Genomic DNA, 24,833 nt, shown 5'->3' with positions numbered 1-24,833 from the left:
GCACTAAAACATGAAGCCTGAAAAATGAAGAATCCATCATGGTTTTGCATCTGTGATTTTTCATTGGTTTGGGACGTAACCATTTGATTTTGGCGTTGTACCCGTGTTCGTGTCAATAAATAAGATAGCTAAACCTCTAGGGAATTACTGTCTCTTAATCAAGCCCATCATTAAAGTGTGTACACAAAAATGGGCCTAGAGACCGGAGTTCTTGCCAAAACCCCAGAAGCCAAAAAAGAACATCAAGATTTTAAAAAACATTCCTGTAAGACATTTACCAATGTTTATGCAATTCTTAGTCCATCTCTGCCACTGCCGCTTCTGTTGATTGAGAGCATAAGGTGCCATGTTTCCTGTAAGTCAAGAGAAGCTTCTGGGGAAGCAGATAGGAGCAATGCCTTTTTTCACCTTGACTTCATTATAATCTTAATTTTTATCAAAGGATTCTCTTGGGTGCCCCTCTGGGCTTCAGCAGTCTGCAGAGCCCCGATTAAGCAAGGCTCCCATTTGTTTTTAATAGTCTCAGATTTTACTCTGTGAGTGCCACAGCATGTTGGGAGGGCCTGTGGACATTAAGATTTTAAATCTTTGTCTGAAATGCGTTTATGAGATGCGCATAGAATGTGCCTATTTATATAAATGTGTGTATAAACTTACATTATTTTATCTTGTTGCCTTTACTTGTTGCTAAGAACTCTTTAGTCTAATTTGTATGTATATTGTAAGAACACAAGCAAACAAACACATGGTATTAGCAGTATTAGCACAAACCAAATGGGAGCAACCACTTCAAGGTCTGGATCTGCCGGGTATTTACTATCACGCGGTGATTAGGTTTCAAACAGAGAATGCTTGTATTACACGCACATACAATATACTATCAGCTGCAAAGCTCTAACATTGAAAATCAGACCTTGGATCTTACCTTTCCTGCATTTCCAGGTTTTCTCCACTTCCCTCAGTAGTGTGAACAAACCTTGAAATTAAGTTGTTGTCTTTGAAATTAAATAAATTGCTGAAAGTAGTAATCAGGTATGAATCTTCTTTTCAACTCTTGTAAGAAATTTGAATCTATAATTAACAGTGGCGAGGGCAAGAAAGAATAGCTCAGGAGTTAAACTGACCTGAAGTGCATTCTTTTTACTGACTTCTATATCTTTCCTGAATGAAAAAAAAAACACAAACAAACAAAGCTCAACAAACAATCCACACAATTGGTGCACAGATGGTACAGAGCAGAACCAGATTCCTCTGCAGAACTGCAAAGCTTTCATCCCATGCAGTTTCTACACTGATATAGATTTTACCCATCCATCTGAGCTGTTAAGTTTTTGTGCACCGAGTGTGAGACTCATAGATTTGGCTCCTGCATCGACGCCCCCCCACAGATAGGGGTATGTCTTACATACTTTCCTAGCACAGTGCCAGAATCTTTCTCCTACTCCATGACCTGAGATACCAGTTGCAGTTGGGTGGCAGCTCCTCTCGTCCCCTGCCTCCCAGTGTGCTGGTCCGTCGAGTGGGACATGCTGCTGGGCTACATGTCCGCCAGTTCTTACTGAGGTGCCTAGCTCCAAGGAACCTGCTTGCTGGCACATTTCCTGGCTGCAGCACGGAAATGCTGGCCTCTTCCCCACCGTAAGCCCCAGCACCCAGATATGCCTCCTGCACAGGACCAGTCCATGGTTTTGTCTTATTCATTGGAAAAGAAGAAACGTGAGAGGGCTGAGCCGTTTGTAAATGAAGTTATGCAAAGCTACAGTCGGTTTTGTTTGCCAAAGCTTGATGATTTGAAAAATTTGTTCGCATATTTCTTCCAGCCTGTATCAAATATTCTGGAAAATCATCTGCTTCTTCAGACATCTTTTTGGTCCTCTATTGTATCTGGATAAATGAGTCCGAGGACTCCGGTTTTAGTAGAATTCTACTTTTGTACTCATAATTCACCAAATTTTCATTATTTTTCAGACACCAAAAATAAATATTTCATTTTTTTGTTTCATAGCTGATTCCACTGGTGTGGCTTGTTGAATTTTTGCTTGTTTCAGGTCTGGCTCAGCCATATTTCATCAGGCCAATCTGCCACCAAAGCCTGATGGGAGATTTGTCCAAGTAAAGGCTCTAGGATTTGACATGTATTATTTTGCTGTGTCTTTGTGCTGTTACTGTCTTTCATTTGAATTGGAACATAGATAATTATATTCTAGATTTAAAAAAAACAACTTTGTTTTTTTATAAATAAAATATTTGTTTTACTATCCAAAGCCTGGAAACACCTTCAAAGAGGTGATTTTAGTATCTTATAATTTTCTGTACACCAGAAATGGTTACTTGGAATGTGCTTCTAGTTGTCTGCCCTAAAAGGAAAAAAATACTGACCAAAAGAATTTAAAGTGCTTAAGAGTTTTAACCACAAAGGATACACAGAGAGGCTAGAATGGCACATGGTGCTGAGCCTGTCAGATTCTTAAAATACCAACAATTTGGTGGTCTATAATCCTGTCACTCTTTTCATGTATCTGAAGAAAAAAGAAAAAAAGAAGCTTAACATCTCGTTAATTGAAACTAGAGCTTTCAGGCAAGAGATTTGATTTTTCCAATATCAATGTTATAAAATAAAGGAGGATTTAGAGTAAGAGCATAGGGGTCTACGTTCTAAAAAACCTACTGAAGCTTTATAAAAAGTTTTTGCAAAGCAGTCTACTCAGAAATATTCTCTTGTGTATCATGTTATCCACAATTTCTCTTTTCCCATTTGTTTTGTCAAGGAATTTTCTTGACAAGCTTCGTGTTTTAAAATCCATGTGCTCCTTTTTCTTCCTACCCATGTGAATTAATCCTTTAGGTGTGGCTTTATTCCATTGAAATTTTTATGATGTCACAAAAGATCAGATCCAGAGAAAACCTAAGAATCGGTCAGTAAAAGTTAGTGCTGAGGATTTCACAGGACTGAGCCCGTTGAAAGAATTACAGTTATGTTGAGGCATGATTTTCTAGCAAAAGCCAATGAGCTTTGAATGTGAAGTGGTCCAAAAAATATATGAAGCATAAGCATCAATGTTTCGAAATAAAATGTTTTCCAACATTTTTTGTGAAGGGTCAGCTATACAATTCCAAAAAAAATAATTATTCTTGTTTTAAAATCTAAGAATAGAAACATTTTAAACCAGAAATGATGGTACTAAATAGCACATAATCTACAGTGTATGAACCTAAAGACATTCTAGAATGAACTGGAGCTTTATCATCTTTATCATAATCATCTTACAATTATTTATTCCAATATATTCAGGGATGCCTGGTTGTCTTCACCCTTTTCTTATCTATATCTTACAATCGAAAAATATATGATCTGCAGCAATGAAGCAGGAGATTGCAAAGCCTGATGAATCTTATTTGATGAGCCACACATGGTGGTGTTGGAGTTTGGGTTTGGGTTTTTTTTGGGAGAGGGTGGTGGTTTTTTGTGAGAAATAAAGTTTTCCTTTCTCAGCAGCAACAGTAGTGACAGCAGAGAAGGACCAAGCCATTCTGAACTGCAGTAGATGGGTTAGTCAGGCTGCCATAGCTTTTCAATGCAATCGGTTTATTCCTTATACAAACCATTCTCATCCTTTTTCACTGAATAAATGGAGACAGGATAGGTGCTTCTGTGGGTAGAAGACTGGATGGGGGGAAACTACCTGTATCATTGTTTTATGTTCTTTTTCTGCTACAGAGCATATGCTTACAGATGTCCTTGTCCAATTCTCAGCAATGAGATTGTAGGAAAATAATTGCTGAGGATAGGTAGCTTGAGAGTTTATAGTGCACATACTAAGTCCATTTGATCTGGAGAACAAGGTCAGACCTTCATTTTACTGAGGTATATGTATATTCTTAGAAATTTTCTCCATCTGACAGCAGCAAGGTATATAGGAGAAAGAAAGTGAGTGTCCTTCCACCAAAGAGGAAGGAGGACATCCTTGTTTTAGCACAGGATATTAATGTATATTATTTCATATTGGGAAAGATGGAATCTTAAAAGACTGTTGACCTTCATCACTAAAATGAGAAGGGGACCAAATCACAAACGTGACACTCACCTCATATTGAAGTCTGACCATAAATTCCTGTATGCAAACTATTTTTGCGTTTCATCTTTGTAGATACAAGCAGACTCGTATCTGGGAGAAGAGCTGAGAAATTACTGGTTTCTCAAATGGGACAATTACTTTTAGTGCTGTGTTTTTATTTGATGCTTGGCACATTGTAAATTCCATACGAAACAACCTGCCTGCACTGTGCTGTGATATACCTGTGACTTCTGCTCCCTGACTGGATGGAATGGGTTGTTTTCTTCTCTCTTATATTCAGTCTTCATTTCTAGACTACTAAGCTTTTAGAAAAGGTACAATCTTGTAACAGAGTTCATAAGCTCTTGTCACGTACCATATATTACACAGTGTCTCCTAGGTATTCTTTGATTTCCAGGTTTTCCAAACATCTCTCTCCCAGATACTTTTTGAATGATTATTTCCTTCAGCTTGCGTTTTTCCAGAATGAATCTCATTTTGGGTGATATCCAAAGCCCATTGAGGTCAGAAGAATGTCTCCTATTGACTTCAGTGGGCTTTGGATTTGTTCCTTTATTTCCTATATCCAGGAGCCAAATTCTGCACACCTTATTGTTTTAATGGGATTTAGTATAAGCAAGGCAAGCGGTATTGGCTTCAACAGTCTGATATTTTCGGACTCCTTTGCGTTGCATTGCACTCTTTTCACTAGCGTTCATAATGGTACAATATAATTTACAAGTGTAAGTGCTGTTTATCTGTCACCATGGATAGCTAATGGAAATCTTAAGTAATACTGAGTGAACTCTGTTGTGTCCTGCTACCACCTCTTTCCAGACTTGATATGTATTCTTCCATTACCTTTTGTTTCAGTCTTTTAATTACTTTGCAGTTCATAAGGTTTTGTCGGTATTTGGGAAAATGTGAATCATTTGTGGGTAAAGTTTTGAAAGGCACTGTAATCAGATATGAAGTCCAGTTACACGTTATATTCTACATATAATAACTTTTGCCCAGATTTGGGAAAGCGCTTTAACATGTGCTCAAGTTTATCCCTGTTAAGAAATGAAAGTAGATTTTTTAAATGTAATTGTCTATGTGGGACTTTGGTCTCAATAAAAGTTAAGCAAAATTTTATATTCATTCCTTTGAGATCTTTTCAAATTGCATCTTTTATGTAACAGTTCTCTAACATGAAGATTCCAAACTATTCTGTGAAGTTGGTACCTGTAAAGACTATTCACCACGATCTGAAGTGACTGTGCTATATGGCTTACCCAGGCTTTGTCACTTAAATTTAAAACTGGAGTGTGTTTAGTGGAGAGCCACCAAGATGGTCAGGGGGTTGAAAGATTTGCCTTAAAAGGAGAAGCTGAGGCTTGTTCAACCTGGAGAAGATATTGCTTTTGGGGGGACCTTGTAGTAAGAGGTCACCAAGAGGATGGATCCAGGCTATTCACAGTGCTGTGTGATGGGAGGACAAAGGATAACCGACAGAAGTTGAAACAAGAAAAGTGCAGACTGGATTTTAGAAAAAACTTTTTCACAGTGAGGGTGGTCAAACATTGGAACAGGTTACTCAGAGAAATTGTGTGTTCCTTGAAGGTTTTCAAGACCAAACTGCATGAGTAAGTTGGTCTGAACTCATAGTTGACCCTGCTTTAAGCTGGAGGCTGGACTAGATGAAATCCAGAGATACCTTCCAACCTGAATTATCCTATGATCTTTTGGTCCTATTCATGTTTTCTGTTGCTTATTGTTCTAATATGCTCTTGGTCTCCCTCTGGGTTCATGCTTTTTTTTTCTAATAGCATTTATTCAGTGATTTTTCTGGAAGGAGAAGTGAGAGATACTGGAAAGTAAGTGCTAGAATTCCTTGGACTTCCATAGGAAAAGTGTTAATCCATATTTCTTCCTTTTGAAATTTTCAGTTTCTCAGTACCTCCTTCTCTTGGCATGCCAATATAATTGTCAGTGGTTCATAAATTAACTAGCTAATTCCTTTATGATCTGGGGATGCATATGTCCTCCTTCTGGTTTATATTTTTTTCTAGCTGTTTTATTAAGTACTTGTTATAAATAACTGTACCAGGAAGATTCTGCTGCTCTAGTTGCTCAGGCATCTTTTCATTAGTTTTCTTGTTAAAGAGTAATTTTTTTTAAACTATTCCTCTATTCTTTCCCTCTTTAATCATGTATCAGTTTGAGTAACATTTCACAGAATCACAAATCACAGAATGGTTTGGATTGGAAGGGACCTCTGGAGATCATCTGGTCCGACTGTGCTGCTCAAGCAGGGCCATTGGGAGCCAGTTGCCCAGGACCATGTCCAGATGGCATTTGAATATCTCCAAGGATGGAGGCTCCACAACCTCCCTGGGCAACCTGTGCCAGTACTCAGTTACCCTTACAGCAAAACAGTGTTTCCTGATGTACAGATGGGAATGGCCATGTTTCAGTCTGTACCTGTTACCTCTTGTCCTGTCACTGAGCGCCACCAAAAAGACCCTGGCTCCATCTTCTGTACCCTTCCCTTCAGGTATTTATATACACTGAGGACATCCCCCTGAACCTTCTCTTCTCCAGGCTATACAGTCACAGCTCTCTCAGCCTTTCTTTGTGTGAGGTGCTCTAGTCCCTCAATCATTTTAGTGGCCAGTAGCTCTATATCTCACTTGTGCTGGGGAGCTCACCAGTAGCTCTGTATCTCGCTTGCACTGGGGAGCCCAGAACTGGACACAATGCTCCAGGTGTGGCCACTCTACTGCTGAGTAGAGTGGAAGGATCACATTCCTTGACCTGCCCACAACAGTTCTCCTAATGTAGCCCAGGATAACTTTGGCCTTCTTTGTGGCAATGGCACATTGCTGGCTCATGTTCAACTTGATGTCCACCAGGACCCCAGGTTCTTTTCTGCAAATCTGCTTTCCAACTGGTCCTCTCCCAGCATATATTGGTGCATGAAGTTATTTTAGCACATTTTATTTTCATACTTAATAGAGGGTCTGCAAGGGTGAAGACCAGCAGCTGAAGAAATCTAAAAAGGCACCAGTAGTTACCAAATGCAATCTGTTCATATGCATAGAGCCTTAGGTGGGCTTTATGTACAGTTACAGATTGACTGAGCAGGTGAAACCCGTAACTTCAGATCATGGTTCAGTGCTGTTACTACCACAGACTTTAAAATTTGTATCAGTGCCTCTATTACAATTAGGTAATTTTTTTGCAGTATTTTTCCTCATCTTCCAGTATAGTCTTTAGTTTCAGCCTAGGTATGCCTGGGGCAGGACACTTCCATTTTGTTTCAGTATCCCCTACGCGCACGCAAGCCTCTTGTAGGATGCTTCAGGGAATGTTAATCAACAGGGTCCTATTCTGTATTCAGAAAATTTAGTGTATGAAGAGATACTACCAGACAGAAGATGTTAAGAATTACTCAGAGGTAGTTCTTGCAGTGTTGTCAACTCATGGCATGTAATGGACAAACAGATCTGGTCAGGGAATGACCTTATTGGTTTCTCTTTCTCAGAAAAGAATTTAGATTTTGTAAAAGAAGTCATCCCAAGTGGGAACAAAAAACCAAATTGTTGAACATCTTCATGAAAAAAAGGTTCAAATTAATACCACTTTGGGTCATTTGAATTGTAGTGTTTGGCTAAAATAAATATATTCAGTTTAAACATTTGTAATTTTAAAAATAGAAAATATTGTAATGTGAAAATTTGAACATTTCTTTTCTGGAAATGTCTGATTGAAATATATCTACATTTTAAAATATTTTCCACTTTGTCAAGAACAGCTTAAATTAAATGTAATTTCTTTTGGGAAGGGGTTCAATGGAAATGAAAGTTTTCTAGTGGAGACTTGCTCGAGATATTTTTAGCACTTTGTGCAAATCATTTAACTGACATACCTCAGTTTTCTTGCCATGTGAGAGGAGAGTTATATACTTTATTGACCTCATACAGGTTTAGGATAATTAATTCATATTTATTAAGCACTGTAAAGACAGAGAAGCTCAATCCTCAAATAGAACTGTAAAAAATACTGTGGTAGTCTGAATGCCACCAACTTTCAACAAAATTGAAAGGCACTATCAGGTATACTCTGAATCACTGATATGAATAAATTAAAAGAAAAGGTTTCATTAAAGCATTAAAAATCTCTGTAGACTTTGTTGTCCAAAGTTACATCAGGCAGCCATTATGGGCCACAATGTGTACACGCCTCTTTTCCCAATGTAGAAATGGCATTTAATTTCATCTGTCACTTTACCAGCTAGTCATTTGGTACCATGAAATGCTTCTATACTTTGCCTCAAACAACCTTAGTTTTGACTATCCTGAGTAATTTCGTATCATCAGCAGGATGTGTAAAGTTTGTATTTACTCTGTATTTGAGGTTACTCGTGAGTATGCTGAACAGCACAGATTCCAGTAGAGACCTTGTAACGCCTTGCGAGTAACCTTCCTCCCTTCTGACAATTAATGAGTAGTTCCTTCTTTTCTTTCCTAACTTGGAAAAGGCTAATAATGCATAAGAGGACCGTTCCTCTCACGCCATGGTAGCTTCACTCTCTTAAAAGCCTGTGAATTTTCCCAAAGCTTTATGGAAATCCAAGTCGTACACACCCAAGTATCCAAGGTTAGAATTGCAACACCGCAGTTACCAGGTCATCTTATCCACATGTTCCTTTAGAGAAACATAATACATTTTTGAGACATGACTTCCATCTGCAAATCTGCATCGATTCTTCCCCAGTTAAAATCTCTGTCACAGCTGTAATTTCCATCATATTGCCATGCAAGGGTAAGCTTGTTAAAATATGTGGTCTTTGTCTACTAAATTATTCGGATGCTTAGCCTTTGATTACCCCAAGTATTATTTTGCTTTTTTCCATAAATGGTATTGAGGGGACATTTTGTAGAAAAAGAAGGTAAGAGTGAATAAAGTAACACTTCTTTTTTTTTTTTTTTGTGACTAAATCATTAGCATTGGGGAGTTCATTAAAGAATGCTTATAACGAAAACCAAATTCTGGAAGTATATTTTGTGCAAGAAAAAAAACCCCAAAACAAAAAATCCTTCAGGGTGAGTCAGTTCCTGAACCTGTGAATCTGTATAGCTAACTAATTAAATATTATTGTCTTTATGAGCTCTCTGATACTGTTTTCTGTGTTTTGATTGCCAGACACATATGCAGGCACATATAGCAAATGGATTAATCTAGGCTTTGGCTTTCTTTCAGCTATGTCTGGCGTATACAAATCTGAGATCTGTAATAGAAGAGTCTGCTTTAGAGACATGCACATTCACATCAGTATCACGTTTCTAAATTTCACAACAGTCTTAATTTTCAGAGCTTCATACTTTGTATGTGCTAGATTTCCCAATTGAGTCAATTGGCTTTTCTTTCCATGAAGCACTGAAAAAAGCGTGTGTAAATTCAGACGAAAATTGCCTGTGCTGTTGACATTTTCTGCTGTTGGAAATGTAGCAACTCGATTCTGATTTTCAGCTTGCTTTAAACTTGCAGAAATGGTGCAACTGCCGCCTGTTTCTAATTATTCCTGAAAAGCCAGTAAGAGGTAGTACGAAGGCCGCTCAGGAGAATGATTCAGAGTAATCTGGAAATTTTAGCTATTGATCTTTGACTGATGACGTTCTCTTTGCTGAGTCTGACATGTGCTGCCCAGACCAGAGGCTGTTGGTAGTGTCTGCTGCATCCTGTTCTGTCCAAGGCACAAAATCGCAGCGATGGGGGTTCGGAGAAGATGGTGATACTCTTTTTCTTAGAAGTAGTACAAAATAATGAAACAGAAGGGGCTTAAAGAGATGCTTTTTTGGCAACGATAGCTTTGGTGAAAAACTAAAATCTCTACAGCTGATCAATGACATCAGCAGTCACCAAAGATCTTAGTTCATCACTGCTACAGTCTTATGGCAGATGTTCAAAACTGGATGTCTGTATTTAAATAGGCTCCTGAATCTATAATGGTAATGAGTTTATAAATAGTCTGATGTTTAGCTGGGTTGTGTCTCACAGCCATTCACTGAGATTTGTGGGTATCTGTCACTGAGGTATAACAACTTTACTGACATGGGGAGACTACATATGGATTGAAAAGCTTAACATTAGGCAGCTGTGCTAATATTTTGGCCCTACGTCCTAGAAAGTGATCTTTTTCTTTTTAATCTTAAAAAAAATGCGGTGAGTAAAGCAATTTTTAAACATTTTGGCCTGGTAGTTACAGCATCCTCCAAAAACTTAGTATTGGTACAATCAAGTAAAAAAATTGGCCAAAATTTCTTAAAGATACATAGAGTAGGAGCAAAATCCTACTAAAAGGAAAGGCAAGTTTATTGCTTTTCCACATTTCTGGGTATGAGGCAGTGAGACAGAAAAGCCCCATATGAGCTGGATGTAAAATGAGCGGTTTCAGCATGATTGTGCCTTATTTTATGTAGACAAATAAATATATACATGTGTGTGTATAAAATCCCTCACCTAACTTATATTCTTGAGGAGTCTTGATCACTCGTAGCTTCCTGGCTTACTGCATTAATGTTACTATTTAATATGGATTCTTTTCTATTTCGCTTAACACTGTTCTCGCCTTTCCTTAAGCAAATCTCACTCATCCTACCTCCATTTCTCAACGATGTGTTTATTTTCACAGTTCTCTCAACCATCTCTTGCACAGGCAAGCTCACTGACCATTTTTCAGTAACTTCTGAGACCTAAGAATGTACTTTCTTCATATGATCAGCTGGTAATTTGAAATCTAGGTCTCTTCATCCTCTTATTTCCTGGCAGCTTTTTCTAAGGACTATCATGGGGCAGCCAGTCATCCTCGAATGCTTCATGCAAGAAGCCGATCTCTACAGAAGCACAGATAACTCTTGTCTTCAGGGATCTTCTTTATTGAATGCCCATTGTCCAGTGCTATGTGCTTACCTTGAGATATATTTATTCAGGGTGTCACTTGAGCATCTGCAGGGCAGATAACAGCAATTTGTGGAACTTCTGTCCTAAGCTGCAAATAACTCTTTTGTAATACAGGCTGCCTCATCCCTCATGCACAAGAAAAAAGGAGGAAGCATTGAAACATACAATGAAAATGAACTGATAACTTTACCATAGCTTAGTAATGTTTCTTTTTTTGCTGGGTAGAATGAAAAGCTCTTCAAATAGTGGAATAAAGATTTATATTTTTATCATCAGGGACAGTATTTAGAACTACAGCTCCTAAAGATAACCAGCTCCTCTGTTAAAAGGCTTTTTTGGAAATCATTGCAAGGAGGAGGCAGGATTTCTCCCCTTACTATGTTCACTGTTGCACCAGTGAATTCTGTGCTGCCTCTGACATATGGGACCCATGGCGTTGCTGGTATTCAGATATGATGAATTATGGCTCAGACCTGATGTTCCTCCGTTAGTTTTATGCTATAACATGTACTTTATTTATTAAAGTATAAACCCTCATAAAACTCTTACATAAAGAAAGCTTTCAAATGGTCATAGGCTTAATGTCCCTCCATCCTTTTTACAGGAAGAAAAATGACTAAAACTTGAAGTCAGACTCTGGCATGCTTGAATACCATATGCCTGCACTATTGAGAGACTGGAGCAGAGTATCTGGAGAAGGATGAGAGAGTGTGGGTGGCAATAGAAAAAACAACCACGACTGTAAGTTAGCAAGATAATATCCTTACTTTCTTCTGTGGGTCTCAAGAGTGATTAAAAAAACATTGGTGTTTTAAAAATATTGCTGAAGACTACAGTGTGACTCATAATGCTTCAGAGAATGGAATTCTTGGAAGTTTCACTGTAATGCCAGATTTTAGAATGGAGGGCAGCAGAGCTGCAGAGAAGTAACACGAGGATATGTTGACGGAGAAAGAACATCTCTGAGGAAAAGCAGGCGAGAGAAAAAGAAAGGAAAGAGAATGAGCCTGGGGAGAGATGACAAGACAATTATTTATGCTGAGAACTGTTGCTTGCATTGATGGGAATGTTTCACTGCTTTTTGAGATGTTATTGGCCAGCATGCCTGCCTACACAGTGCTTGGTCATATGCACAGCAGGGGAAGATATGTAAACATGTTGACCAATCAGGCAATGAAAGCAGTTAGATGCGACTTCGAAAGTCCATCCTACAGGTGGCCTGAAACTTTTGACTGAAACTTTTTTTTTTTTTTTGGGGGGGGCGAAGGGGAAGGGGGGAATAAATTTCTGATAACTTCGGTTATTTTATAAGGGAATGTATTGGCTAAAAGTAAATTTTCATTGGGAAAGTTTCTCAAGTCAGAATAAACATTCTAGTCAGAATAAAATAAAGAATGACAGTTATCTGAAATTAAATACTGGCCTCACAGTTATGGCATGCACCTGATTTTTTGCTTGATAGTGTAACATACCCGTTTTATATCCTAAATAAGTACCTTTACTAGGGAAGTGAGGAGTCTTTTTCCCACCATCCCCCAAGAGTGTTCATCAACACTTATTCCCCTGAAGTTACAAGGAAATGCTTTTTGTATTTCACAGGCTATGACATTGGCAGGGATATTGAAATCACAGATTCAGATCCATGAACATGGGCTGGGCTTGTACCAGAACCTCATCCTTTAAGTGAACGTCCTAACTATCTGGCAGCTGAGGTATGATTGAAGTCTCATTATTGCTTAGAGGGGAAAAAAGATATTGTTTATACCAGAATCCTAAATACTGAAATCTAGGTGCTTTTTTTTTTGCCTTTATTTTTTTAAGAGCATTCTTGGGTCTTCTGCTTTAACACTTGTTATCTACTCTGTCCTATAAACTATATCTATAGTTTCTGCATATGGTTAAATAAAATATGTTGGCTCAGAGTGCTGAAGATGTGTGGATAATGCTGTTGTCTGGATAGAAACTTTGTACGCTATTTAAGCATTTCATGATTAGTCATCTGAAAATTCACATCTGAGAAATGTCATGACTTGATAATTGGCACTTCATCTCTGAAAAAAAAATAAAATCATATGTCCAGCAGGGGAGCAAATAGGACACCATTCGTATAAGTGATGGTCATATGTTACAGTTAAATAAATACCCCAAGTGAAGAATTAGTTGATACGTTCTTGGCTGAAATTTGTTCACGTAATTTGATCGATGAAGTGTGTGGATAAAGAATAGATTAACAGATCATAACCAGTTCATGAACAATTCATGAACAGGAAGAAAGACTACAGAGCAGGGAGTTTGAATAATGTATATTTTATTTCACTTGTATAACAGGAAAACGTAGATTTTTGAGTTGGCGAAATGGAAAATAAAACTTCATTTTTTGTTTTATGTATTTCTTCTGGAAAACTGTACCTAGTTACATTTAGAAATTAAACATCTTAAATGGAAAGGGTAGTATATAACAAAAATATGATTACAGATTTTTTGAGCTTTTGCTTTTAATGTTTTTGTGTTTTAATGAATTCTTGTTGGAATAATTTTGTAAGTTTCAGGTGGATGACACGTGAATTTTAGCCAGGTTGAACTGGCAGCTTGGGTGGATAAAACATTCAATCCAAAATTTGTCCAGCTTTTCTGAGCTTATGTTGTACCGATTCCCTCGTTTCCCAAAGCAGTGAACTGAGAAATGTTATCCGTTATAGGATTAGTGCGACTAATTTGCTCTCATATTGCCTGTCATCCTGTGGATTTCATAATACATGAACACGGCCAGACTGTTACGATTTCAGAGTCAGCAGTAAAATCTACAATGCATGGTGATAGTAGGTTCTCAAATAAACAGCGTTTTGGACAGAGTGAAAAAATGCACCAAAAAATTGAGTAAACAACAGCAAGACAATCTGCATCTTCTCAGTTTGTGTAGGAGATAAGTTGAAGCTGGGAAACATTTTCTCATATGCCCATTAATGGATGTACAACTCATCCAATCACTCAGGAGCTAATACTGCACTTTTCTGTTCTGTGCATAAAAAATGTCATGCCAAATGACTCTGAGTGGTATCCTTAATGATGAATTTACAACCATCAGTAAGGAGCCTTCTTCGATTGTCTGCATTAAAGCAGCAGTTGATTATCATCCCATCCAGTGATGCTTTTCCTTGGCCTTATTAAAAAGAGCAGTGTACAAGGCAATCATACCCTTGGGTGTCTTTTGACTTGCTCACAAGTATAGCTTAAGTGTTGATTTCTTTTAAAAAAAAAACCCAAATTCCATTTTAAAATGATGACACATCCACTGTCTAAAAACAAATGACATGGGAATTACACTGAATGCCCTGATTGCTCACCTGGCATTAAAAATAGTACCAGGTTTTGCAGACAATATTTAGCTGGGCATATCTGTCAACTGTCGATGCTGAGCATGGGAAGTACGCTCGATGGCTTCTTCCCCATCCTCTGGCCCATGAAGCACTGTCTGACTGCCTTGAGCAATGGAAGCTTGACAGATCTGGAAATGAATTGTGCGTCAGTGGGCACTTTCAATAACTGGAGAGATAAAATAAAATCTGATTTTCCTTTTTTGTCAAGTCCCTTTTCTGAGGATTAGATTTATTAACAAAACAAAAGATTCCAAAGCAGGCTCATAGTAACACAGAATGTGTGGTAAAAGACAAAAGAGATCTTTCCAGCTTCCAGCAGCGTCTGCAGGAAGTACCAATACGCATCCCTCTGGACAGCTTCCTATCCAACTTTTAAGAAACACAGATGTATTTCTATAGTACATATCAATGTGTTTCAATTCTACTGGTAAATCACTACTGAGTTTCCTTAAACCTCTCTTTATGTTCATGAGAATGCGGCTGAAGACTTTAAAGTTCAGTCAGTAAAAAAAGGAAAAGCAAAATCAATTACATTTCTTCCTTGATCTGCTCTTTTTTTCTTCCATTCTGCTCCTCCCAGGAGATAATTTCTGGAAATTATTTCACCTGAGTGAATCAAGTGAAGACATCTCATGGGAATAGGAGAGGTCTTGCAGGTCCATACTGGGGAATGGTTCCATGTATTACAAATTCTTTTCTTGTTTTCACTTACCACACCTTTGCTCTAATCAGGTAGACGGGACATAGTGTGATGGCGTGGTAGATCATTTAGTATCAGAGATACGTCAATCAGCTACACACTAACTAAGAACATCTATAGATCTGCGTGAACATAAAAAAAAAAAATAGAGCTCAGCATGATCATTCCAGTGGTATGCATTCTAGAGATGGCAATGTACAGTTAAAAAAAAAAAAAAAGAAAAGATAAAATGAATTAGAGAAAACAAGACAACTGAGTTCCATCTAATATTTTCCATTTCCCCAGAACTATTCATTATTCACTGACATGCGTGCAATAGATGTGTTACACTTAGAGTGAGAAGAAATAGAAATGAACTCGGTAAGTTGCTTATTTTTTTGTATAATTATCACTTTTTGAAATAAATATTTCCTTCTATAAAATGCACAACTCCCTCTCCCTTTCCAACGTTCCAAAACCACTTTGGGCTAACTGTGATCTCTGTTTGCAATTGTATGCGTGTGTCTGTGTGTTAGTAGCACAGTGTGTTCTCTGTGTCCATGTGCTGCAAATCCAGTTGACAGCAGCTTTGCGCCCTATTCTTTCTTGGTTTTCCTTCCTCACAAATGGTAAGTGATCAAATAACTAAAAAATTTTTTTTTCTGGAGTCCACTTGCACAACTTCCAGAATTTCTTCAGCCCAGCGCCATAGTTTTCATAAGGGTCACCTCCCTTATAACAATTTCAAAAATTCATAACATGTACCTTTGCATTTTATTTATCACTGAATAAAATATAATTTTCATAAACATACATTTTAGAATTTATCCTTAAGTTATGTAATGATTTTTATTCTTAGAAGTTATTTCCACTATCAGGTCTTTGGCATGATTATGCTTATGAAGTTATATGAACTCTGAGAAAGATGTTTCAACACAAATTTTTTCAAGTTTAAGTAAGATACTTGAAGTGAGGTTCTGTCCTGTGAAACCTCATGTAAATTCCACGTCACTTGACGAATTGTGCCTAATTACCTGGACTGATTAAATAAGTATACTGAATTTTGGCTACTGCAAGGAATGTATATCCTGACTGACTTTTCAAGCAAGAAAAGCAAGACCCACCAAGGAAATAGAAATAGATCCAGGGTGCCTTGGAATGGATGTAAAAGTCCGGTCAAATGCAGACTGCTCAAGCACTAGTTGCTTTATAAGCCTGAAAAGGTGAGAGGGAGAAGATGGACAGAAGAGATACAAAGCTTTACCGTGGTCCTTACCCTCATTGCTAAGGCTTTCAGTAAAGTTTAAATTTGTTTATCGTAGTGCCTATTACTTTGTAATGGATAATGGGATCCCCTTCTGCCAGGGGCCTTGTGCCAATTCATCCTTGAATGTCTCCAGTAAGAATTGCAGCTCTTAGACAATGTCTTTATCAGACATTCAGGGATCGCCTCTATGTCAGGGTAGTTCTGGGCACTGGGGGAGCGATGTGTGGGACGATGAACTACCTTATCCCATCTGGCCATGTCCTAAAGGTCCTTTTGAGATGGAGGATATTTCTTACTTAAAAGGAAATGGAAACAAATGCTTCCATGAGCAAAGTCAAGAAGGAGCTATTAACTTGGAAAAGAGACAGGAAACATCAGATAGGCCTGATCTTCTGTGCTTGGTGGGCACAGGAACTCCTTGGACCAGACTGTGGGATCCTTACTTTTGTGAGCATAAGCATTATATCCTGAGAAGACTTCTTATACAAAACATTAGCTGAAGGATTTGAACCTTGCCTAGTGATGTATTTTCACACAGGAAGGATTGAATAGTGCTTACTGTTCCAGTTAGGATGTTTTTGGCTGTTGATTGTTAGTGCATTTACCACTGTAAACCACTTCCAAAATATCTGAAGAAGCAGGTGGAAGGCCAAGAAGATGAGAAATGCATGGAGCAGTCAATTAAGCGGAGGTCATAAATGAACCCCTTTTCAAGAGCCATCATCAAGCTTTTGTCTGAAAGGAGAAATTTGCAAAGGAAGCAGGTGTCAAATTCCTGTTAGCAGCTGGATACTTGAGAGTGTTTAAAATGAAAAGCTACCTGATCTAAAACTCAAGACACCAAGAGGGTGTGCCTTAAGAAGTGGAGGGGAACATGTGTCGATGGGGTTTACAGCTCTCGTGCTGTAGGGAGGGTGCAGACGGTGAAGAAAAGTGCTGACGTTGACTGAGTTCTGGCAGGATTTAGGACACTGGCACTGTCAGTGAGGAGGAACTTGAGAATGATTTTTGAGCTCAGTATTCAAACAGCTGTCTGTCTTCCGCAGCGTGCTGTAGAAAAAAAAATCGAGGTTTTGAACCGTTAGAAAAGCAAAGGAAGTGCAATAGCCCAGATTTTGATCATAATTACACCCAGGTGGTTCTGAAGTGACTACACCCGTGTCATTGAAGTTACACCAGTGCAAAACTTGTGTGAGAACTGAATCAAGCCCTTTGTTTTCTTGCATTTGTGTACCAAAAGAGCACACTAACAGCTCTTAGTAAATAATGAATTAATAATGATATGACGATCTCCCTTATGACTGGAAGAAGTACAGAAAAATTAGTGTCAGAGTAAGAATTTGTTTGCAAGATTCTTTGAATGTGTTGTTTCTAGATTTGTATTGGATAGATGATGCTTTGCTGGACTGATTTTAATTTCTGGACTGATTTTAATTTTTATTTCAAACATCAGAAACATCAAATTTAGCCATTTAGTGTGTGGTGAACGATAGAAAACCTACAACATAAAGCTTATAGATCAAATGAGTAAGATCTCCAGTTTGTTCATTGTAAAACACCTTTAAATCTCCAGCAGAAAGTAGTAATGAAAACAACAAATGAAAGCAAGTGCTTTGGCTGTCTCCCTGCTGTAAAGCAAATAATATTGTAGTAGTTGGTTTCGTTTGTGTTTCCCCATTTGTGCCTCAGAATACGCCAGATTGCAACGTTACATCACATTTTTAATGACTGGAACCATGTCCTGAGATCCCCCTTCGACCACACCACAACTTCCTTCTTTCTTCTCCCCTCCAGGCTAGAGGACTGTATGTAATTATGCTGAGGACGTAATTCAATTAATTATTGACAGGACACGTAATCACCACTCAGATCTCTCCCTGATAAATCTCTCCGCTGCTCTCTGACTTCTGTTTGTCATGCACTAGGGGGGTGGAAAGGCAGTAAAAATGCGTTTTAAAGGTAGGACGTTTTTCAGTACTCTGTATCAGCCAGAGAGGCTTCTGACACCCTGGGCTCTTGAGAAGTAACGCGTATCCGTCTCATCTGTGCTAAACAAGTGTCCCCGAGAAAGCTCAGTGGGATGGAGGCTTATGATTCATTTTAAGTGGAGGACATAATAGGAGCAGATAACTTTGATTTTTGCAAAGGAAAAGTGTGATCTCTTTCAGGGATTCCAGGCATTCACGGCAGATTTTTCTTCTGCTGCTGATTAAAGAGAAAGTGATAAGTAAGAGCTCTGTGTTCGGTTTAAAGGAGGAATGTAGCTTTAGAAAGCTGACTTATTTAGAAAAAAAAAAAAATTAAAAAATCCTGACCTCCGATAGCCTTTGACCAAAATCTGCTACTAGCAGAAAGTAAAGCCGAGGCTGTTTCTGTAACTATTAAAACCCGAGTAAGGACAGTGATCATTTCTGTCCGTATGACCGGAAAATGTGCAGGGGTGGGGACGTGCCCGGGGCTTGCCCGTAACTTCGGATTACAACTAAAGCATGCCAAAATCGGATAAGAAAAAGAGATAACGAGGTGAGAAAGCAAAGAAGGGCTTTATTGTAAAGTAAGGAAAAACTAAGCTGTGGGGGGAAAAAAAACCCAAACAATCTGGTAGGTAGAGGCAACCTCGGATCACTTGGAGGGTGGGCGCGGAGCCGCACGGCCTCTGTCACCCCGAGAGCCGGGGTGGGTGCTGGTGCTGCGGGCATCAGCTCCGGCCTTCACGCACCCCTGGGAGCCGAGCTCTGCGTGTCCCAGTGACCGGCTCTGCCTGGGGCTTGTCCCCCGCCTGCGCCCGGGCTGGTACCGGCCCCGCCGGGCGGCTGCGGGGCGGCACGGAGGGCACCCACCGCAGAGCCCCTACATGCTACATGAGGAAGTCCTTTACGGCGGCCTCCTGCGAGAAGACCCGCTGCGCGGGTTTGCGAGAGCCCCTCTAGCTTTGGTTTCCACGGCACGACACGCGTGGGGCTGGGAAAGCCGCTGCGTGGGGCCGGGACCGGGCTGGGCTGGAGGCTGGTGGGCAGCAGGGGGGTGTGCGGCCCCGGCAGCCGCCCTCCGCCCGGCTCTGCCATAGCAGCGGCACCTTCACCTGGCCTCCGGAGCCCGGTGTGGCCGCCCGTCTCAGCTCCTCTCCCCTCCTTCTGGATGTGACAAAGTGACTTTTGTGCCTTCCATGTCGGGAACAACGTGCGAGGGGAGAGAGGAGTCGCCGTTCTCAGCCGGGTTTTGCTGATGCTTGTGGGAGTCTGGGACCGGGGAGAAGCGCCCGTTGGTCCCGCGTGGGGTCGCGGGGAGGGAGCCGAGGCACCCATGCACCAGGCGAGAGGGACGGACGGTGGCTGGAAACACCTCTACCGTGCCTGGGCGGGCGCTGCCCAGGCCGGGAGGAGCGGGGTGATGTCCCGCCGCAGCCTGCCCTGCTGGGGCTGCCGCGGAGATTCCCCCTCCGCTTCGGGGCTTCGTCGAGGGCTCTGTGCTCAGCGCCCAGCCGGGGGAAGCGAGCCCACCGCGGGCTTTTGCCCCGCCGCCCCGCCATCACCGGCGGTGCCCGAGCCGGGCGGAGCCGGTGCAGCCCCGAGCCCGGTGCCGCGGGAGGCCGGGCGGGCTCCGCTCATGGGGCAGAGGAAAGGTGAAGCGCTGAGGGGTTTCAGGGACCGGCAGAGCAGGCTGCACGGCCAGACGGGTCGGGAAGCCCGAAGCGGGCACCTGAGCCGGATCTTTTGACGCCTCAGCCAAAGTGGCCCGATTTCCAGGGACGCTGCGCTCCCGCCACTCCCGCCGAGGGCAGGGGCTGCAAGGGCGAAGGGGACCAAGGAGCGGGATCGGAGCCGCTAATTGAGCCGTGAGGGACCTCCCGGTGCTGCTTGTCTTGCAGGGTAGCGGCGGGAGCGGTTACACGGGCTGATGTAAACCGTGAATGTTGAGGGACAGGGGCGTTGCGGGGACAGGGGAACATTGTCATGGACACGACAGCGGCTATAACGCCCTTACAAACAGCTTTCCGCAGGTTTAGCTCAGTACTGCGGGCGCGACTCGGTCCCCCAGCTGCGGGGAGCGGCGTCCCCCGGCTTGCTTTACCTTCGGGCGGTGCATCCCTCTCCGAAACTTGGGGGTGAACAGCCCGGGCGCCTCGTCCCGCTGCTGTCAAGGTCAAGGAGGCGTTCAGAGGCACAACGGGCGGTGCTTAAAGACCCGCTCTTTCTGGGCGGCTTCGCACAGCTCCTGCGGGGGTTGCGGGATGCTCTCCACGCTCGGCTTCACCTGTAGGGCTCCGGGGGAGCGACCTCCGGCACCCCGCACACAGCTGCTGGCCCCCGGGGAGGGGGAATGAGCCCCGCACCGCCGGGCTGGGCGCTGCCCGCCTGCCCGAGCCCCGCAGCCCTTCTCTCGGCGGGGCCGACCCCGCCTCGCCGCAGGTGCGGGTCGCGCTGCTCCCGGCCGGGCTCCGGCTTCGGCACCGGCGGGGCGCCCGCGACGGGGCGTCCTCGGCGGGGCGGCTCTCCTGTCCAGGACGGCTTTCCCTCGCCTGTTTTTTTGGCCGGGATTCACTTGCCTGCACGGCGCCGGCCAGCCGCGCACCTTCACCCTCCCAGGGCTCAGCCCCGGGGTGGTGGTGGGGAACGTCTCGTCGGGGTGAGAGAGGCAGCGCACAGTCCTCCGGTCCCGTCCCTGGGGCCACCGAGGTGCTCCCTGCCCCGGAGGTTTGGATTTCCCGCTGGGGACGCCCAGTGCTCCCCCCCTCCTTCTCCGTCTCCTCCGTCGCGGGCTGCCGCAGCCGAGCGGGAGCCCGTCGCGGTGCGCGGCAGCGGCTCGCCGCCCCCGAGCCCCCAGTAGCGCATCCTCTCCCGCTCGCCGCTTCGCCCTCCCCTCCCTCCGCGGCTGCGGAGAGGGTATTGCGAGGTAGGCAAAAAGGGAAAGTGAACGTAGCGGTCTGAAGATAGAGAGAGGCAGTCAAGGTTAGACGTGTATTTACTCAACCTTTATTATTTTAAAAAAATTCATAAAAAAAAAAAAGGTGAACGAACGTCTTACAAAACCCCCCCACATAAATAGGACATTCCGTTCAGCTCTGGCTATTGGCAGTTCTAGTACTTGACAACATCAGACGCGATTTCCTGGCATTAGAGAAACCCATTTCAAAATCGGTCATCACAAAGAAATACTAGAAATCCCAGTTAGCACTTGCTAGGCAGCACGGAGCACTTGTACACAACTTTTCAGACATACACCCGCGCACACACGCAGCTGGGAACAGATCCCGTAGGAAGAGAGCCTCCTTAAAAAATAGTAAACGCTTCTCGAAAGAAAAAAAAAAAAGAAAAAAAAAAGAGGGTTATTTACAAAACGCACATGGAAATACAGTATTGACAGAGCGTGGCTGGCAAATCAACATGATTTGAATAGAGAAAGGACTATGGCACATCTTGCTCGAAAGCTCGCACAGCAGCCTCCTTCGAGTGTCCCCGGGGGAAGACAGCTCCTGCCATCCGGGTCGCAATGCCTTCTCCCTCCCCACCTCTCCTCCCGCCCTCCCCTCGCCTCTCCACCCCTGCGCTTCTTGCCAGGTCCTTTTTACACTTGGATGACCACCGTGCTGGGGCTCTGGAGCCGGGTTTTGTACTGGTCTAGCCAGGTCCTCAGCTCCGAGATCTTGTAGCCCTCTGGTCCTCTGCCTCCCTGGTACATCACCTTCTCCTCCTGGATGATGTAGAGCCTCTCGAAGTAGGCACCGTAGGCGGCGCTGGAAGCATTGTCCATGGTGTCCACGGCCAGGGGGCAATCGGGCGCCCCTTCCCTCATCAGCTGAGCTGCCCGCAGCCTGTCCTGGAGGCACTGGTGCTTGGGGATGTTGTAGGCTGCGTCCGAGCTGACCCAGCCGTCGGAGGGGTGTGCTTCTTCGATGTAGACCAGCAGGAAGTCAGCAATGTCCACGAAGTGCGCGGCCAGGCGCTGGAAGGACCTCAGGCGGGCCATGAACGGGGGTCAGGTGCAGCTGCCGAAGTTGAGGATGAGAGGTCTCTTGCCGCGGGCGAAGTCCAGGATGCGGAGCCTCTTCTGCCCGTCCAGCTGGATCACCTCGGGGTTGGGGGCCAAGGAGCCCACGTGCGCCGACTTGAAGAAGTCCAGCTTCTGCCCGTGCCACACGGCTTTCAGCGATTCCAGCGTGAACATGCGGTTGGAGTCGGACACGCAGACCGGGGGATCGTCGGGGGGCGGCCCCTCGCTGGCGCTGGCCGCCTCCTCCGCCGTGGGCATCATCAGCATCTTCTTCCGAATGCACAGAAAATCCAGGAGCCAGAGCATCACGGCGGTGAGCAGGAAGCGGGGGAAGAGGAGGATGCAGGCGGCCGCCTGGGTGAGCAGCTGCAAGGTGTGAACGCCAAGGGAGTGGAGCATCGCAGCGGCTTGTGCTGCAGGGCGCTGGCTGCCTGGGGGCCCCCACGCACCCTGCTTGCCGGGGTCTGTGCAGCACAGCTGAGATCCCGCTTCTCTTTAAGCCCATTTTATAGTCAGGGATTTAAATGAAAAGTGACTCCACCTCCGGACAGAACCCGCCCCTCTGGAACTTGAGCCTGGGGATTACCTACCCCTCCACTCTAATGACCTAAAAATACACAGACAAAAGGGGAGAGAGCCCCGGCGGGAGCTGCGAGGGACGTGCAACGAAGCAGGGAGCAGCCGCTATCAGGCACTAGCAGAGAGTCCGAGATAGGGCACCGCCGGGGTCCCCGGCCGCAGATAGCGGCAGGCGCTCGCAAACAGCCCCGCCAAGGGCGATGCAACAGGCGCAGCCCGACCCCCGGCCCGGCCCGGTTCCCGTACGGGCTGTGCGAGCGCGGAGCCGGCGCCGCGCCGGAGCGGCGGCGGGAGCGGGGGCCGGGGGCCGTCCCGGCGGGTGCCGCAGGTGACAGGGACGGGCCGCCCGCGCCGCGTCCCTCCTGGCGCCTCCCTCCCCTCCCCGCCCCGCCAGCCCGCTCGCCCCCCGGGCACGGCCTCCGCCCCGCCACACGCCCCCGGCACCGCGGGGGGCACCGGGGGCTCGAACCCGCGGAGCGGCTGCGCCTGCATCCTCCCGCCGCGGCGGCGGGACGGCATGCGGCCGCTGACACCGGCCCGCGGGCAACGCCTCGCCTCACGGCGGGAGACCCGGGCCCGAGCCCCGGCGGGACCCGGTGCGGGGGGTGCCAGGTGGGCGCGGGGCGGCGGGCGCTGCCCGGCGGCGGAGGAGGGGCGCGGGGCGGCGCTCCGGCCGCTAGGGGTAGCTGTTGCCCGAGAAGCGGCGGCGGCGAGGAGCCGCGGGGCCCTGCCGCCCCCCGGCCCGGAGGTGTCCGCCCCCCACCCCCCCCCGTCCTTGCGCCGGCCCGCGTCGGAGGGGGCGTCCCCCCCGGCGGTGGGTGTCCCCCCGGAGGGGGTGGCACCGGCCGCCCCCAAGGGCCCTCGGGAATGAGGGTCGCGGCGGGGCCGCAGGAGGCTGCGGGGCGGGGGGGGACGGGCTGGCCCCGGGGCTGCGGGTTTGTACCGGGTGCGAAGGCGGGGCCCGGCCGCTCTGCGGAGCGCGCTCGACGCCGGCCTGGCTGGGCCGGCCTCCGCATCCCCGGGGAAGACCGTCCCGCCCCGTCCCGTCCCGCCTCGGGGCGTGCATCCCCCGGGGTTCCCCCAGCTCAGCCGCCACCGCGCTCCCCCGCTCCCCGCAGAGCTGGGTCGGTGCCGCGGGGTTCCCGGGGGGGTGATGGTGGAGGTGGCCGGGGAGCGCCGCCTTTGCGATGTCCCCCTGTTCGCTGGGGGTCCTGCCGCGGCCAGGTCAGTGAGGGCGGGCGCTCGCTCGGAGACCCGCGGGGCAGCAATATTTTTTCTGTTGTCAAGGGAAGTATAAACACAAGCTTCTGATGCTGAGTAGGTCTAGCAAAGTCCTTAAACAGATGGCTGAATTGTCACCTCATGGACAAGGTCAGGTAGACCTATGTACTGTCCACGGAGCGGACATGCGAGGGCTGGTTTTAGGTTGGGTGGGCTGTGTGTGAGTCGCAAAGTGCTTGCAGTACTCAGAGCTGAGCGCACACTGGCCACCTTCAACCTTCATCCAGTCAGGAGGAGTTTATGGCATGTAAATTCCTTCTTATTGGACTAGATGGAGACCTGTCGCAGAGGTAGGGAGCTTAAATTTAGTTTGGTGTGTAGACACAGCCCTAGAAAAATTACGCCAGCTCTGCTCACAGCCTTGCTGCTCTGTCGATGCAGGGTTCCCAGCTTGCAGTGTGCACATCATCTTCTCACCAGCTTCTTTGGAAAGGGATATGAGTTGTCCAAAATGCTGAACACTGCCCTCTGCTATGCAAACGTGACTCACGCATCCCTGAGCTGCTGCCACAGCTGCCACTCACCCAGGTGCTTGCCGCCGCTGACTTTGGGGACACACGACTCAAACATTCAATGTGCCTATGTGTCCTGACCCCCATTTCTGCCTGTGGCCAACGCCAGGTCTCCATCTGCAGATTCCCAGACTCCAAAGACCT

At 45.0% G+C, this 24,833-nt stretch overlaps 1 protein-coding gene and 1 long non-coding RNA gene across 2 annotated transcripts in view; one reads left to right on the top strand and one right to left on the bottom strand.

The window, feature by feature from the left end:
- The window catches only part of LOC128909005 (uncharacterized), a 52,618-nt gene extending 36,856 nt beyond the window's left edge, over window positions 1–15,762 (top strand). The window contains exons 3-5 of the long non-coding RNA XR_008466177.1: window positions 11,608–11,744; window positions 12,603–12,715; window positions 15,366–15,762. This is a non-coding gene — a long non-coding RNA (uncharacterized LOC128909005). The remainder of the gene's footprint in view (window positions 1–11,607; window positions 11,745–12,602; window positions 12,716–15,365) is intronic.
- Window positions 15,763–21,287: 5,525 nt separating this feature from the next.
- On the bottom strand, window positions 21,288–22,882 carry DIO3 (iodothyronine deiodinase 3). Its single transcript, XM_054200087.1, has one exon. It carries the CDS (start codon window positions 22,714–22,716, stop codon window positions 21,892–21,894), a length of 825 nt encoding a protein of 274 aa, XP_054056062.1. The 5' UTR covers window positions 22,717–22,882; the 3' UTR covers window positions 21,288–21,891.
- Between the last annotated feature and the right edge of the window lie 1,951 nt (window positions 22,883–24,833).

The sequence above is a fragment of the Rissa tridactyla genome, chromosome 4 (genome assembly GCF_028500815.1).
Source record: "Rissa tridactyla isolate bRisTri1 chromosome 4, bRisTri1.patW.cur.20221130, whole genome shotgun sequence".
Taxonomy (NCBI): domain Eukaryota; kingdom Metazoa; phylum Chordata; class Aves; order Charadriiformes; family Laridae; genus Rissa; species Rissa tridactyla.
Note: the sequence above shows the minus strand (reverse complement) of the source record. Positions and strands in the feature narration are given on the sequence as shown.